The sequence below is a fragment of the Gymnoscopelus braueri genome (genome assembly GCF_963280865.1).
Source record: "Gymnoscopelus braueri genome assembly, chromosome: 2".
NCBI classification, from domain to species: domain Eukaryota; kingdom Metazoa; phylum Chordata; class Actinopteri; order Myctophiformes; family Myctophidae; genus Gymnoscopelus; species Gymnoscopelus braueri.
In genome coordinates, this window is record NC_137604.1 from 17,274,633 (window position 1) to 17,293,307 (window position 18,675).

At 41.1% G+C, this 18,675-nt stretch overlaps 1 protein-coding gene across 1 annotated transcript in view; it reads right to left on the reverse strand.

Annotated features, from left to right (window-relative positions):
* The window catches only part of LOC308096316 (uncharacterized protein), an 89,887-nt gene that overhangs the window by 68,743 nt on the left and 2,469 nt on the right, over positions 1 to 18,675 (reverse strand). Inside the window, exon 2 of the mRNA XM_080443713.1 lies at positions 132 to 1,829. Within this exon, the coding sequence (XP_080299839.1) occupies positions 132 to 1,304 (1,173 nt within the window). The 5' untranslated portion in view covers positions 1,305 to 1,829. The remainder of the gene's footprint in view (positions 1 to 131; positions 1,830 to 18,675) is intronic.

Consider the following 18,675-nt stretch of genomic DNA (forward strand, 5'->3'; position numbering starts at 1 on the left):
AGGTTATTTTTTCCATTTCTTGAAAAGTAAAAGGTTTTGGACATACATGGTTTCCCCCAGACAGCGACGATATGCAACAATTATTTAATACATTAAGGACATATAATCTCCACACAGTGTCAGTTGAATACCTGATGGGTCGTTTTAGCTGTGGCGGGGATGGGCCTTGATGCAACTTTAGCTTTGACATTCTTCAGGTCTGGTTTGGGAGCTCTCTTTGCCTCCGGCCTGGCTGGTTTGCTTGATGCAGAGGCAGTCTTGATAGCTGAGTTAGTGGTGCTGGGCTTGGATTTCACAGCTCTCGTTAACAAATTAGACTTGGGGAGGGCCACCTCCACCTCTTCCTGAGAAAGCGGAGATTTCAACTGCAATTCCTTCTCTGTGATGGAGGTGGTTTCACTAAGGACCTCATAAGCAAGAGGTTCATGGTGTGCAATGTTATCATTATCATCAGCCACTCTGTCTGGCGACTGGCCATCAGTGAGAAGTTCCGATGGGCAGACCACCTGATCTGACCGGGGACCCGCCATTTCTTCACAGGGAATAGTCCCCTCTCTCTGGAGGTCCCCGGTGTTGGAACCTCCACCCTCTGACACCACACGTGGAGCATCAAGCGAGTCCAGGGTGGGGGTCACTATGTTGGTCATTGAGGAGATGGTGGCCGTGCTGGCTCTCCTCAGGGCCATGTCAGAGCTCACCGACAGAAACAGGTCTTCATCATCGTCGTCGTCATCATCCATAACAGGGACTTCAGTTGCGTCCGAATCCGGAGAGGAGGAGCGTTGCCTTCCCCTGATACTGCTACTGCTGCTGAGGTCATCGTTATTGCGGACGCCGTTTGTCGTCAGCGTCAGGTTGTCGTTGTCGTTCCAGGTGTCTTCGCAGGGGTTGCCGCCGTCGGCGTCTACATAGATCGAAACGGAGTTGTCGTTGGATTCAGACTTCCCCGTCACAGTTTGGACACTTTCTGTCGAAGCGTCACGATTCTCCACTTTGCCGTCTTTACCCTCTCCCTCTGTCGGCCATTTTGATATGGTGACCTGGGGCGTGTGATCGGTCGAGGTCGCGGTGGACTCCAACATGTCCACATCCAGCGGGCTGTCGAGGCAGCTGCCGCTGAGGCTACTCAGACTCCGCAGTGAATCGGGGGACGACTGCCCAAAACAGGAGGAAGATGATGAGGAGGAAGAGGAGACGGGGAAAGCATTGCCATTCTGATCTCCAGCACTGTGAAGAGGGAGTTTCATGCCGGTCCCGCTCTTCCCCCCGATAGGGAGGCTCCCACCGGTCTGAGAAACACTCATCTCTGGGGTGTGGAGGATGCGGTGATGTTTCTGTGATAGTGTAATTGATTTATCGTAATATAAGGCACAGGTATTTAGTTAAGACCAATAATCCATCGTCTATCTGTTGTTGGTTGTGGTGGACAGAGGACAAGTAATAATAATTCTGTATACAACTAGGATTCCAGTTGTAGCTCTGTTGTTTGTTCTGTGATTCTCCAGAATGCAGTCAATTACTGGTACTAATAATCCATTCTTTCACACAGCACAGCCAAAGAGCAGAAGAATTCCACTGAAATATTTGTAACTCTGATGACAACTACATAGCACAGGTTTTAAAGATGCCCAGGCTCTAATAGCAGAGTGTTGCTCTGTTTATTCAATCCAAGTCCACATAGATTATTGAAGATTTCCATCGAGTCACATCCGCACCACTTCAATAGTTCCAAAGTGCAGTAACTGTCCTTGCGACCTTTTACCCAGCGGGCGTTTTATCTGGCTGATGGAAGGGGTTTGCCGTTTTCAGGAATCGATTGAGGAAAACATCTGAAAACCAGAAAGAAAACTAAAATTAATAATTTAACAGTACATTCATCAGCAAAAGCTATATAAAAAAGCTATAAAATTCAGTAATATTTTCAAAAATTCTCTTGACTCTTAAATGTGTTATAAGTAATGTGTTTTGGTTAAAAAAATGTTTTGTTAAAAAGAGCTGGAGGGACAGGGAGAACCCTGTTACTCAACAAACTATGATTACTTCAGAATATCAGAATATAGTTATTTCTTTTTTCAAAAGAATATCACTTACACCCCTTAAATTGAAGGTCTTTACACACCAGGGGCTAGCTAGACAAATAAAAATACAAAAGGTATTTTGATCTAACTTTGTTTAGATCATACATACAGGTTGATGCCTGTATTCACTGTGAAAAATTGTCACTTCATGTCATTTATGTCCAGTACAAAGTCAACAGATAACCATTCAGTTCCTAGTGATGCTATATACACCACTTAACCACTGTCACCCTGGCATCCCTATTTGTAGCATGTACATTTTTGAAAAACTTTCCAAAATGTTTCAAATATTTTTTCCAAAAATTGGGAAAATAATATTGAAAAATATATATATATCTACAAGCTTGTTTGGTGTGGAGATGAAAAAACAGATGTAGAAGAAGAAAGAGGAAAACAAGAGTGAGGGAAGATTCAGGTAGAGATTAAAGACCAATGGATGTAAAAACTGGTTCTTTGGTACAAGTGTCAGGATATGCTGCCCCCCTCAGGATAAAATGAGAAATGATCCACACAGCTGCATCACTGCGTGCACGTGTGTGTGTGTGTCATGCAGACTGTGTGTGTCCGTGTCCGTGCGTGCGTGTGTGCGTGTGCGTGTGCGTGTGTGTGTGTGTGTGTGTGTGTGTCCGTGTGTGTGTGTGTGTGTGTGTGTTGGCTATCATACAGTACACATGGACTTGTTTTCCTGTCAAGGAAACAAGCAACAGAAAGCACATTGTAGAATGTGTAGACCAGGGCCTTTGGAACGACAAGTATGCACAAACTCATACCAGAAACATTCAAAGGTTTAATTGAACCACTACATCAGAGTGATTTCATGACTGACATTGGATTCTGATATGACTATGCCATCACATTGATGTCATGATGTCATTGCCATATACTCCGTCTCCACTGTCACTAGCAAATAAAGGCTTAAAATCCCCCCCCCCCCCAAACAAAGTCTTTAACACTTAAGCCCTATATACTTCATACAAAGTCTACAGGTTCCTAATGTGTCACATTGCAACCGGTTGTGAGCTTCTATTTTTGCACATTTCTGTAATCTTTTTTTTATCATATTAACATTATTCTGTATTCGTTAGAAAGCATATTTGACATCGTCAGAATCACAGGGGTGGCAGTAGTGCTTGTTCTAAATGAATAAAATAATTATTTTTAAAAGGCCAGAATCTGAATACTGTTTGGAAGGCCTGGCACTGTTGATCACATTTGTGTTGGCTATGAGTGTGCAGAGACTGGCACATCATTCTGTTAATTCTGTTTGTTGTGGATGTGTGGGTCCACACAATATGAATGCCACGTGGTGCGTGCGTTCGAGTGTGTCTGCCAGAGAAGTATGCGTGCATGCGTGTCAGGTGTGTTCTAGGTTTTTTCAGAGGTGTGGAAAGGCTGGCCGACGGCACAAGGCCCCTAAGAGTAGACCGGTCCACAAATACATTTTTGGGTATTTTATTTACCTCAAAGTTCATCAAACAGTGCGCAGCGACAAATACAAAAAATAAATAACACAGGCCAAAAACAAAGTTACAAAAATAGAAAATACGGAATAAACACTTGACGGCTAAACTCAGGGATAATCAACAAACCATAACTTAAAGAAACTGAAACATAGGCTATGCCCTCCCTTCTATCCAAGGACCCTGGAAGCTCTTCCATGGTGTTGTCCCAAGGCAAACTGAACTCCCTGTACCTGTAGCATGCCTGCCTTTTAACCAGGTGGGATAAACCAAGCACCATGAAAGTAATTTGTATCCATTATCTCAAACAAGGCAAATCAAGGCGTTAATCTACAATTACATAAATGCTTCTTAAACATATTGTCAATGAATACACTTCAATAAATATTTCAGGCACCAAAACACATACAAGCAAAATGCTAAATAACATTAACAAACACTCCTCCTCCTCTACAGTGCTTGGACCATTCCAATCAACAGGCTTGCCAGCACTGCAGAGGAGAGACAGGTGACCAACAAATAATTTAACTTCAGTGTCAATAAATGAACATATTTAAAACTTTCAATCATTGTGTTTTACTAAAATGTCATGAAGGAAATATGCAACACAATTGAACAGTCACTACCAATCCAGCTGGTGTTGTCAATTGATCATTTTGACTCAGCTGTGTGGTGTGTGTGCAAGGTCCTTGATTGTGTGTGTGTATGTGTATAGGGCACGGGCTGCCGCCGTGACAGGAGGGATATGATAATCATTCCCTGCACAACATGCGCGTGGTCGTGGAGGTAAGCTAGCGCGTTTTCAATGGATGAAATGGTTAGTAGAGGGCTACGCTTGGCTACAAACTTTTTCTGCAGGTCACACTATATAGCGTAACACGGTAGAACACACCACTGGCTGCAGCCTCACAGCTTGGGTATGGACGCGGTGTGTGTTTATATTTGATATCGCACTGAATGTTTATATTTGGTATGGTACATACAGTATACAGTATGTGTTTATATTTGGTATGGATATACTGTACAGTAGCTCATGTATTCATATTCAGTAGCCTATAGGACATGTGTGCACAGGCTGGGTAGTAAGGGGAATGCAGCTTGTTTGGGCTGCACAAAAATAAGACCCAACAGTTAGAAGGGATTTGTTCTGTCAAGTCATATCAATCCTACTCTCTATCCTAGAGTCAGTTTGTGTGCTGTGTGTCTTGTTTGTAAAATATGTGATGATGTCATGTATCTATGTCAATGCATTGTTCTATTGCACTCTGAGGATTTATGGTCTTTGCTTTTTGACCTGTATGTGCACATAAACGAGTGTGAGAGTGTGTGTGTGTGTTAATGTGGGTCAGGAAGAAACAGAGAAGCAGCTATATAAAGACGATGTGATCCAGGACACCGCTCCATTATCCAGTAATAACAAAGAGGACCCTGGGGCAAACGATGGAGAGAGAGACAGTGAGAGAGACAGTGAGAGAGACAGACAGTGAGAGACAGTGAGAGACAGTGAGAGAGAGAGAGAATGCGCGAGAATGTGAGAGCCATGACCATGACCAATGTGAGAGCCAACCTCTGCTGGTCACTACCGTCATTGCAGGTCTTTAGCGGAGTCCTGCATTACCCAGAATTCCATTTTCACCGTTTTCACCGGAAGGCGGAAGCGTTTCAAAAAGCGTTCTTTTAATTGTTTTATACTATCTGCGGATCGTTTCTCTTAGCCAGTGGAGCTTTAGTTACCGTGAGCTGTGTTTTCTTTTGCTGTTGTTTTTCCATCTTCAAATCCTATAAAGCCATAAAAACAGCGTGAAATTCCTTTTTGTTACTAGAGCGGTAGTTCCGGGCCAAACAGGAAACCGGTGCATTTCGTTTCCGTTTTCCGGCCGGATGACGTCATTTTTGCGGTAAAGACGCCCCACTCCATTTTCAATAGAAAATATGTTTATAAAAGGCTTTCGGGGGTGAAATTCATGGAATGGGTGTTGTGAAACATTTGCCACTGACAAAAGATATACAATTTAACTTTAGTTTTTTTGAAAAAGTTACCTAGTATAACTTTAACTTTACATTTTGATTTTGGGAACACATGTACAGTTAAAGGATAGTAGCCTGGAAACCAGATTAATCTGTCAGTGCGGAAAAATAATTAGCCCTCGGCAGATTGTCTGGCCACGCGTGGCTAAAAGGATAGGTGTCTACATGACAAATCTCCTTGTATCTGATCACAGAAAGTGAGCTTACGGTACATGTTGAGCCAGGAGCACTAAAAAGTGAAACAAAAGATGCCTGCAGATAGACATATCCAAGACATATCCAAGACAAACTACAGACTCATCTAAGAACCCCTCACTTTTATTACCAATACTGGCCTATACAACACTGATTCCAGAATGGGATGCTTCAGACCACATCACAGCACCAATCTGTTGGAAGAAACTGTTGTTCTGAAGCCTCGTCCTTCACTGCCTGCTACCCACCACCATCATCACCATCATCATCAGAACACAACTACTCTCTTTTTAGAAACACCCACACCAAGTTACACAACTAACCAGCTTACACAACAGATGCACACATGTAGAGGGAGAAGATTATGGCAATCTGCCATGGAAAACAGAAATAAATCAGTGTCACATTAAACAAAGATTGAAAATTAAGCTGTTGTGGGTAAAGTGTCTTGCTCAGGGCAAGCCAAGGGTCACAAAGATGCCTCTCTACCCACTCGGCCGCTCCAAATTGGAAATGCTGTAAACACAGACAGTGTTGGTATGATCCTGACAGTCAATCTCATTACTCGTCCATAATGCATGAGGTAAGTCTAGGACAGCTGCCATTATCAGACACAAATTAAGTTCGGTCACCTTAGACCTAACATTCAAGCAGCCTGAGCGCCTGATAAAGGCTGATAAATAGCCTGATAAATAGCTGATCTACAAGCTCACAAGCGTCGCAATGCGACGCCTTGTGGGCTTGTAGATCAGCTATTTTCTGCACGACACCATCATACGAAAAAGTATAAATCAAGCATGACAGGTGGCCAGCAGAAAGGTGATCTCCGGCCAGTCTACTGCCAGACAAAGGACGGTAGACCTGATGAACTAACCTTATCAAATATACATTAAGAACATCACATGCCACAGGAAACCAAAGCCATTCTCTTCCCGGCTGTCTTGTGTCTCTCTCTGGGAGTACGGTGCTGTGTGGTTTGGGCAGTCAACCATCCTGAGTCATCGACCTTATGAAACATGCATTAGACCCCTCAATTCAGCTCCAGGCAGGCAGGACGACAGTCAAGTATATTGCTTGTCTGTACACTAAAGCCTGACCGACATATCGATTTGTCTGATATATCGGCCATTATTTAACTTTTTTTATGCAGCTAATGTGTCCCGATGGTTAGCCACTTTGAACCTGGTGTCACTATTTTGGGCATGTCATTGTACTGTAGGCTTTTTCCAAAAATAGCAGATCTACAAGCTCATAACATGTCATATCACGATGTATTGTGAGCTTGTAGATCTGCTTTTTTATTAGGGCTTAAGTGGTTAAATGAAATTAAGGATTTTTTAATCACAAAATGTCGGCCAAAACTTTGGTAATGGGCGGTCTACAGTAGGACTCTCCAAAATCGGGATTGGACCTAAAAATCTGTCATCAGTCGTACAATAAGTGTGTACATTTTTACCTGTCAGGCATACTGTATAGACTAGAGCATGACTGTGGTGCTGAGAGGCTGTTTGAATAACAGATGACTGGACTCACTATCCTTAAGCTTTATAAAACATGCATTATTTTGTCTCCAACCCACTTCCAGAACTTGACCAAAAATGACTTCAGATACAGGCTCTTCCAGTTCCAAGTGGAAGTGCAAGCTTTGAATCAAAGTTTAGATTAGCATGCAGCGCGGGGTTTCCAAGACAGGTTCCTTTACTACACGGAAAGACAACTGAAGCGGTTAGATAATAGGACATCTGTTGAAATGAATACAGATGGTTGTCTGAGATAGGTTGGCAGGTGTTTTACTGTCACGTGGTCAAACAATGTGGTGAATACCTTGCAGGCTATTTACCGTCTAGGTACTAGGATATATCACAGTCAGACACATCGCCCTCTGGCACGTACTGGGCACTTTAGACTAAACATGATGAGGCATTATACCTCACAGTCAAAATGTTCTGTCATCATTCAATGAGGTCATGTTCTAAAAAGAGTGCAGTCTCTTTACAGTAAACTCGATTTTGACATGTCGGCTGAGACAAACATGACTCAGGAGGGAAATATAAGCAGTTCTGATTCCCCATTAGCTAAGGTCTTCCCAGATCCTTACGCTGACCTTAACCACACTAAACCCATACCTACACAACATAACCATCAATGATCCAATGACATTTTAATCATGTACCTAATCTCAACCATCTCTAACATACAGTAATGCTTTAACACAACCATTTTTATCGTTATACTTGAAAGGTTGGCTCTACTCACCATAGGCTGTTCAGGAGCTACAGCACTTAACAAAATATATAAATCTCTGTATTCAGTGGGTGAATCTCCTTTTGAAGTCATGAGGTCTATGTAGTAATGTCAAGCAAACTCCAAAGACATACCGCTTCTTTACATGAGTGGGGAGAGGGGTTAAGAGAGGGGGAGGTGAGGGAGAGAGGGGGAAAGATATTGAAAGGAAGGAAGAGAGGGGGAGAGAGATAGGGTGGTGAGAAAAGGATATTGGAAGGAAGGGAGAGAGGGGGAGACAGAGATAGGGTGGTGAGGGACAGAGGGGGAGACAGATAGGATGGTGAGGGAGAGAGAGAGAGAGATGTTGGGAGGGAAAGGAGAGAGAGCGAGGGAGAGACACATTAGGTAGGTAAGTAAGAGAGAGAGGGGGGAGACAGATATAGATGGATCTAGACTGCAGTTGGGTTGAGGGAACAGGTCGTGGAGTTTGACACGAGGCCTCTAGAACAGAACTGACTTTTTCTGGCCGAGTTGCCCTTCACTCATTAAATTTCTCATCCGCTGTTATAATCTGTCCCAGATAGGGCCCCAGTGGTATGAGTGCACGTCTCAGTGTGTGTGTGTGTGTGCACGTGCACGTGTGTTAGCATGCGTGAGTGAGGAGTGAACATGGCTAATCCAAACACCCGCTGAGTATTGTTGGGGGGGGGGCATTAAGACACGCTTGTCGAGCAGGATAAGGACAGAGATGGAGAGAAACGTGGGGTGGAGAGAGGGGGAGAGAGAGAGAGAGAGCGGAGAGAGGCAGGAACTTCTGAACAAGTGAGACTACACAGTAGACTAGAGTGTTTAGTGTTCATTTATCCATTTGTACAGTAACTCCTATGTGTGTACAAATGTAAAAAAGTGGCCCGTAAGGTTCAATTTTTTTAATATCTTTGTACACTCTGTTCATCACTTAGGATTTTTCAGTATGTGAAATAAAAGTAGACTGTGCTAGACTTTATGCACAGTAAAATACAATGTCAAATTTAACATTTCATTCATAAACAATAATAACTGCACTCATGCTTATTCTGGATAAACGAAGCCTATGGCCCGTGCCTCTTGTCTAAATGTGTCACTTGGATTGGACATCCTTCAAGATGAATGGAGGAGGTGGTCCAAGTTATAGGAGGACTGCAAAGCATTATAAGCTGCAGGACAGAAATATGTGCACACATCCATCCACTGTAAGTGCCCCATTGTCTGTGCGACTCCAAAACAATTTGTCGCCGTCGGTGGAAACCTCTTTCAATGTCCATAAATAGCGAAGATAGCAGATCTACAAGCTCACAATGCGACTCATTGTGAGCTTGTAGATCGGCTAATTTCACTACCTTTGCTTGACACTCTTGTACAGAGATACTCTCCAATAGAGCATTAAATAATGAAAAAAAACATAGAAAGTTGGAGATACAAAGTTTCTGCCTGACAATGATGTTTTAAAAGGTGACTTTAAGGTTCTATGGGCATTTTAGGTACTATGGGCAAGTAAGCTGCTGTATCCCCAAATATTTCTTCTTTAAAGATACAATATAACCTGATTGACAAAGAAAAGTTCAGCCTGCACTATAGTCTCTCTGGTCAAACATACAGACCTGTGCAAAGGTCATTTCCTGCTTGGTGAAATCTTCCTCTGCCAACAAGCATCTATCTGGGTCATCAGTGATTAGCAAAGTCATTCTAAAATTACAACTAATTCAAAATACGGCAGCTAGAATTTTAACAAACACTAGAAGAAGAGATCACATTAGTCCAGTCTTATCAACACTACACTGGCTACCTGTATCTTTTAGAATTGATTTTAAAGCACTTTTATTTGTTTACAAAGCACGAAATAACTTAGCACCTTTATACATCAAGGAGTCTATACAATTTTATGTTCCAACCAGAACACTCAGGTCCTCCTCCGCTCTCCTACTAGAGGTTCCCGATGCTTCTCATAAAAATACTGGTGAGGCTGCTTTCTGGGTCTATGGCCCTAAGTTGTGGAATACATTACCACTAGAGCTTAAAAAGGCAAGCTCTCTCAGTATTTTTAAGAGTAAACTAAAAACCTATCTTTTTAATATGGCATTTATTTAAATTCATCTTGTGTTCACGTTTTGTTTTTATTATTTTTATTTTGTATTGCTATTTCTATTTTTGATTGTGTATAAATCTGCCCTATGTTTACTTGATTTTTAGTTTAACTACATTGTTTAGTTATGTTTCTGTTTGCCAATTCTTTTTCTGGCATTCTACTGTTTATTGTCTTGATGTGAAGCACTTTGGGTTGCAATTTTGTATGAAAGGTGCTATACAAATAAAGTTATTATTATTATTATTATTCTCTTTCCTACAATACATGACAACTGCGCCACGTCTTCAGCTAGACACTTAACAGTGAAGCTATGCAGTGCAGAGCAGTAAAGATCACACCAGCATTATTGGCAGAATACATTTATCAATGGAAGAGTAAGGAGAGACCACCTCCAAGGTTTTTGATAATGTTTGCCTCTAATGACATAAGGATGCCAGGTTGAACGTGATTATTAAAGTCTTGTAGAGTGTTTTCCACATCGTTTCAACATGAACGGCAGTGAGTGACATTTCAAAATGTACGTGGAGATCTACGAACATACTGCATACACTGTGTAACATTTATTGACGAAAGGGACAATCTCTGCTAATGGCTAGAAGCCACAGTTAGACTGTATGGTCCTTTAAACGAGTGAACTCCTAGATGTTACGCAACCACGATGGCGTCGTGTGTGTCCACAATGTCCTAACGCCTCCACGGGTTGCGTTTGTTTTTATCCAGAGAGAAGCCCTGTCGGGTGGAGGCTGTGGAACCCTGTGTGCTGTACTGCAGCCCTCATCAGAGCAATGCAAAATGATCTACAATCTGGCAGCCCGCAGGGCTGACTCCTCGTTACCAACAAGCCAACCCAGTGAACCCCACAAGGCTTGGCTGTTGGCCACAGCGACGGTGTCCACGGTTTCAGCGAACTCATTGTTATTAGCGTTACATAACAATATAGGAGACGATGATGGAATGGAAATCAATGACGTGAGAGCGAGTCCACAGGGACCGAGATCTCTGGATGTAACATCTGAAACTGATCCCCTACTTCCCTTTCTTTTCTTTTTTTCAACTCAGGTCTTTCTCGTAATACTTCTTTTCCTTCCCCTCTTCATCCTTTTTTTTCATACAGTCTCAACAGGCGCCAAGCCTATCCTCTTACAACTCTCTCTCTCGCTCTCTCTGTGATCAGTGGTGCTCTCTTCGCCTCAGTGACCTGGCAAGGCTCAGGCAGTGGTTTCTTTTCAACCTTTTTCAAGTCCACATCCCTTCACCCATCTAATCCCATCAATACTACTTGAATACTGGGTCTCTGTAGTGTAAATGCTTGAATCAGACGCACTGATTACTCAACATGCACAAACTCCACCATAAAACATATTTGTTTTACATCGTTTGTTAACCATTAAAGCCCTGTATACCTGTACTTTGTCATATGATGAATAGCAAAAAATAGCTCACATGTTGTGAGCGTATAATAATATATATATATATTATTATATAATAATATATATATATATATATATTATTATTATTATATATATATATTTTTTTTTAAATATATCAAATATATATATTTGATATATTTTTAAAAAATATATATTTTTCTGTTTTTGACATAGGCTATAATGACATGCCCAAATAGGGAGGTGAGGTGAAAAAAGTGGTTTATATGTTCACTGCATTGCTGTGCTAGTTTGTATAGGCCTATTACATTTCACCTTCATCCAAAAGGCCTTTACAATGTGCATTACGTACACACACACACACACACCCCCCCCCCCAGAGGAAACCAACCTGCTCATCAGGAGCAGTGTTTTTGACGAAAGGGACAATCTCTGCTAACGGCTAGAACCCACAGTTAGACTGTATGGTCCTTTAAACGAGTGAACTCCTAGATGTTACACAACCACGATGGTTGGCAGAAAGCCAGGAGCAGGAGCTGGGGATCGAACCGGGAACCGCTGCTGCTCCATCTCGTGAGCTGAGCCGAGTCACCTTGTGTGCTGCGACTCCAAATAACACACTGTACATTTGTACAAGGTGACTTAACAATAAAGAGCTGGTTTGAAATGATAACTTTGGCTCATGACCAAACGCTGAATCACAGGATCAAAAAATGAAACCCCCTGATTATTCTGGAATTTATGCTTACACAGCGAAATCCTGAGTGTTAATGTAACTCAGAAAGGGCCACTTCTTACATTCTCACAGTTAAAGGTAGGGTAAGTGATTTGCTTTGGTTAAAATAAGTGTTAAATAGCTCTATATTCTGATAGTACTCATTGCTATAGAGTGTTTGTTCAGTAACAGGAGTCTCCTTGTCTCTCCACCTCTTTATTAAACAGAAAATGCATTTTCGTTTCAGTTTCAGTTTCATTTCCAATGTTATCCAACCAGGACAGAGAACTCAATCAGGAGGATACAGATTAAACAAGTGAAATTGGAAGTGATGACACTAAGAAATGAGCAGACAAAATTGGAACTGGAACACTATACAAATTAAGCTTAAAAATGGGTACTTTCTCCTGATTGGCTGAGATTTTGACACCTACCGCAAAATGTATTTTCTGTTTATTAAAGAGCTGGAGAGACAGGGAGACTCCTGTTACTGAACAAACACTCTATAGCAATGATTACTATCAGAATATAGTGTTTTAACCTTTTAACAAAATACCTTTTGTTTTAACCAAAAAATATCACTTACCCTACCTTTAAATTAACATTTAGGATTTTTGTGTCCAACTCTGCCAAAGCCATTAAATGGTACTGCATACTGTAAGAAATAAAAGCTATATAATATTATCTCATCATCCTACGCTATTTCTTGCATTATTGTCTTAAAACATATAATCTTTTCCAGGTTTTAACCTTGTGGTGTTCACATGTCAGTGCACAGTTAAAGCCTCACTATGTAACTTTTTTGATATGAGTAAATTAAAATTTCGTATGGTAGAGTACGTTAATACAATATAACTTATACAATTGGGGTGGTTATATTTTGTCTACCTGCTCTTCTATTGAGAGATCGTGTCAAAGATCATGTCTCACCTAGACACAGGATCTGACACGTTTTGACCTGAAGGTCAAGATGCAATTTATCCCCAAGCAGGCCGGCTCCATTAGCTCAATGGTAAAAATGTCAGCACTTCAGCAGGAAACCGGGTTCAAATCCAGGGTAGAAGAGGAAAGTTACATAGTGCTGCTTTAAATCTTCTGTGTTAATCCAACACCATTATTGTAAAAATTCAACCAAATCCTTACTCCATTTGGTACTTCCATTTGTGCACTCTTGTTAAATTAACACAGAATTGTACTCAGTTAAGTACCACAGCTTAGTCATCCAGAGCTGGCCTGAGCCTCACTGTCTTTTTATTCCCTCTGTTATCATTACTGTAGACTTTATTTTCTCTGCACTCTCTCTCTCTCTCTCCCTCTCTCTCTGATTTCCTTCCCGTCTCTCCTACTGCTTCCTCTTCCATCTTACTTACACAGCAAAATGCAGAGTATTAATTTAGCTCTGAAAGTGTGACAATTCACCTGTAAGGCTTCAAACCGACCAAAAAACGTCGGCACACACAGTGACTTTATTGCATGCGCAAGGTTGTGTGCAACTCTTCTTGCGCACAAGAAAATCAGCGTCTATGCGTTTATGCTTGCGCGCCTGGTGGGTTTCAAGTGTAAGCGTCAACAAAATGAACATTCCAGATTTTACTTTGAGTTACAAGACAAATTCCACTGTCATCACATGAAGATTAACACCTGCCCAACTCTGTGTAACACACACACACACACACACACACACACACACACACACACACACACACACACACACACACACACACACACACACACACACACACACACACACACACACACACACACACACACACACACACACACACACACACACACACACACACACACACACACACACACACACACACACCTCTCAAGGACATAAGTATTATGAACACATAATTAGAGTTCTAGGATTGCACTGACATTCATGCACTGTAGCTGTTCATGTTTTTTTCCCAAGTTTTATCAACTGTTGAATTCAAGTGTTACCACGAACTCTATTAGCATGCATTTGTCTGTGTGCATACGTGTGGTGTGAGTGGATTGTATAATTGTGTGGGTGGTGGTGTGTGCGCGCGTGTGGTAAGGCAATAATCACCCTCACACTATCTGGTGCCAGCCACAGCTGACTACACTAGAAGCCACTTACTAGATGCCAGGAACAGTCCAGCATTGTTTTCAGCTCATCATTATGTGCTTAAGACCTGGCTGAGACATAAATGGTCATGAGTTGATTTAAGTTTAAGCTCATACATCAACCACTTAAGCCCTATATACTGCACTTCGTTGACTGGGGTCCCCCAAGGGTCTGTACTTGGCTCCGTCCTTATTATTTCCCCTAACGCAAATCTATTTGCCGACAACAGACAAATGTCCGCCCATTATGACATGCCCAAAATAGGGATAATAGACATGCTAAGCTATGGTTCATTCTATACAATATTGAAAACCTTCACCTACTATGGGACAGAATATTTAGTTGGGAGAACTGTTAGACAACCAGTGATGTGAATGTCTCTTCCTACAGTAAATGGCTGTCAGAAATGATTTTTGTTCAGCTCCAGTAGCTGATATAAGTATAATTGGCAGGTAACAAACGGTCAGCAAGGCTGACAGCCCTGCAAGATGACTAGAGTCCGACCAATATATATCTTTGGCTGATATATTGGCCATTATAAAAAAAAAATGAAGACTTCGGTATCAGCAGTTGTGCAGCCAATGTATCCAGATTTTTACCCTTTTAAATTCTTTCCCACAAATAGCAGATCTACTGTACAAGCTACGAAGGATTCTCCAATATTGGGATCAGGCCCAAAAATTTGGCATTGGTTGGCTCTACTGCAAGGTGTTTCAGAAAAGCAGTGTTCATGACAGGCAGTGAACAGTAGCTGGACAGCATGTTCACCACCCACCCACCACATGAACGAACACACACACACACACACACACACACACACACACACACACACAGAGAACATTATTATGTAAACACACACAAACCCATAACTTTAGTGAATAGGTCACTGTGCAACTCAAAGGACACAGGATTGGCGCCAACACACGCAAACATACACGTACGTAATAAAGGACTGATAAGAATTGAAAGGATCAGATATGAACTCCAGCCTTAAAGCTTCAGTCAAGAACATAATTTGTGACTCTTATCCACACCCATAGTAACAATGTTTCAAAACCACTCAATCTTTATTACACTGAATACACTCAAGACATAAATGTATGTCTGGCAATAAGTGATGGATTCCACAACTTTTTTTGTATCGTCAGATATGATACGGTCTTGTGCAATGGAACTGCAATACTAATTTCAGTAATTTAATCATCTTCAACCTTATTATGCATTGGCTCAAATGTCTAAACCATCATCAGAATAGAAAGGGACAGATCAGGGTACTGTTAAATGTCTGTGTAAAACTCAAAACATGACTTGCTGGGATCGTGTACTTTCTTTTGCACTTACAATCCAAATGTCAGTCTAGCAAGAGAACACCATGTTATAGTATTTACAGAAAACACTGACACAAAAAATAAATCATGCCCTTCTGTAAAACAGCAACAAGACAGGCAAGGCCAGCTCAGCAGGAGCCAGGATACCGCCAGCAGGGAACATGGTCAGAAACTGATATGTATTACTTTCATGGACGCGCCTTTCATGCAGTTTCCAGGAGATACTTTCCCCCCACTGCGATGCAAATAGCTAAGTGTTAGACAGGATATGTGGTTTTATTCTATCGAGTCAGTCAAGGTTGTTTTCTCCCCAGTATCCAACAGCTCCTTAGTAAAGCTTTCAGTGGTGTAAAGTAACTAAGTACATTTACTCAAGTACTGTACTTAAGTACAGTTGTGAGGTATTGTTACTTTACTGGAGTATTTGCAGTACTTTTACTTCTACTCCACTACATCTCAGAGGCAAAGATTGTACTTTTACTCCACTACAATTATTTGAAAACTTTAGTTACTAGTTACTTTGCAGATATAAATCATTATATTATAAAACATACATTAACCCCTTTAGCCTTATTTTATACATAGGATATTTGAAAATAGGCGATCTACAAGCTCACAACGCGCCGCGATGCGACGCATAGTGAGCTTGTAGATCTGCTATTTTCAAACATTTTAGTAATTTTACTTTTGGTACTTTAAAGGGATACTTCACTTTCACATAAAATAAACATTAAAAATATATATATAAAAAAAATGAAAGAAGTTATGGCAAAATAAAGGCCCCCTCACACATTAGTAGGACACTCTAATGTAGCCTGGTAAACCCTCCCTCCGGAAATCTCAATTCCATTTCATTTCAGGAGTGAGTCTGGCCTGATCCGCCTGTCTGCAATATTGGCTGTGCTGGAGTTGGGCGGGAGTAATACCGTTGACTGACAACCCCTTCAGCCAATGATAATTTTTCCCCTTCAGCCAATCAGCAGTTCACCAGTCTTAATGTGACGCGACGGGACTTTTGAGACAGCCATACCCAAAATGGGTTGCCTTTTTCGGGTACAATGGTGTCACTGCCCGCCCCTACCGGTTCTCTAATTATTTTTTTTTAAATAGGCTTTGTCATGATTAATTGACCACATATATGAAGTTAAACAACTAAATTCTATCCAAACGATATCTTATAAGTAAATTCCGTGCCTCAAAATAGAAGTTAGAGAGCTTTTTGAAGTAAAAAAATAGCGGAGAATTGGCCGCACAAGAAAAAGATGGCTGCCGTTCGTGTTTTGGGCTCACTCGAACTCGCCACCTGATTGGCCAACGTAAGCTGTCAATCACAGAACAATGAGCGACGACGCTGATAGGCGCGGCCGTTTGGCATACACAGCCAATATTGCAGAGAGGCGGTTCATGCCAGACTCACTCCAGGAATCAAATAGAAATGAGATTTCCGGAGGGAGGGTTTACCAGGCTAACTCTAATGCGTGAGGGGGCCATGAATTTTCCATTACTTTTTTCATTTATTTTTAATATATTTTTTAAATGTTTCCCCCCGCCGAAAGTGAAGTATCCCTTTAAGTATATGTTGATGCCAATACGTTTTTTACTTTTACTCAAGTACATTTTGAATTCCGGACTTTTACTTGTATTTGAGTACTCTTTCCACCACTGAATGCTTTCCAGTTACACTGAAACCTGAACACATTTCATAACCCTTCCAAAACTCGTACTGAGTTTGAGCCATTTCTGTGGTTTTTGAGCATAGAATGTTTTGGGATTATGGATATGCATATGTTTCCGTGTTGACTTGTGTCAGACAGACTGAAACCAGATCATGGAAATGGGGTTTTGCACACAGCAGGAGTAACTGCACATCTGGTTCAACCACGGAGGGATTCACTCAGTAAGGGACAGTGGTGGAAAAAGTACTCAAATGTTTTACTTAAGTAAAACTATCAATACTGCAATGTAGAAATACTTTTGTTAGTAAGTAAAAGTCAGAAATTCAGAATTCACTTGAGTAAAAGTACAAAGATGTTTGCGTACTTAAAGTACCAAAAGTAGAAAGTACTCATTATATAGAATGTCCCATTTCACAACTTTTCAAATGTATAAAAATCTTTTGAAAATAGCAGATCTACAAGCTCACAATACGTCACAAAGTGAGCGTTGCATTGCGACGCATTGTGAGGTTGTAGACCAGCTATTTTCAAATGGCCGAAATGTATATAGGGCTGATATATTTGCCGCTGAGATGTAGTGGAGTAAAAGTACAGAAAATTGGAAATACTCCAGTAAAGTACAAATACCTCAAAATTGTACTTAAGTCCAGTACTTGAGTAAATGCACTTTACTGTTGTTACTTTACACCACTGGTAAGGGACACCGACTAATTTAAATGTATTAATCATGTCTTTCAGGTAAAACATTTAAGATGTGCAATTGTAATGTGTTTAGATTTTTCACTTTTGTTGTTTTGATTCAAAACATTCGAAATAAATACATTTTATGTCATCTGTCAATTTCTAATGACAGAAAATTCACTCTAAATAGGTTGGATAACGTCAAAAGCCTCCATGTTAAGTGGTTTTCAGTATTTAAGTTTACAGTACATGATAAAGAACTGGATGACTGTGATGTGAATAAAAGGTGTTGCTGTGTATGAATCCTCAGTTGGTGTCCCATCAGGCGTGAAGTCTGTTAACACACAGACACACATCACCATGATCCATTACACACACACTTCAGATTCACACTTTCTACACAGTGACAGCGTTCTATTACAAAAGTGATGCAGTGTGAGGAAAAATAATAAACGTATACTACTCATATCTACTCATCCATCCATGTCTTTCTCTTTACCTCTCGCAGCCACACACACACACACACACACACACACACGAGAGATGAGATAAGATGCTTGGTCATTCCCCAGTGGAGACTGAGGGTGAGTATTGAGGCGTGTGTGTTAGGTTGCTAGGTTGTGTGTTTGTGTGCACCTAAGTAAGGTGTTTTTTGAGGCAGACGTGATCACGAAGCT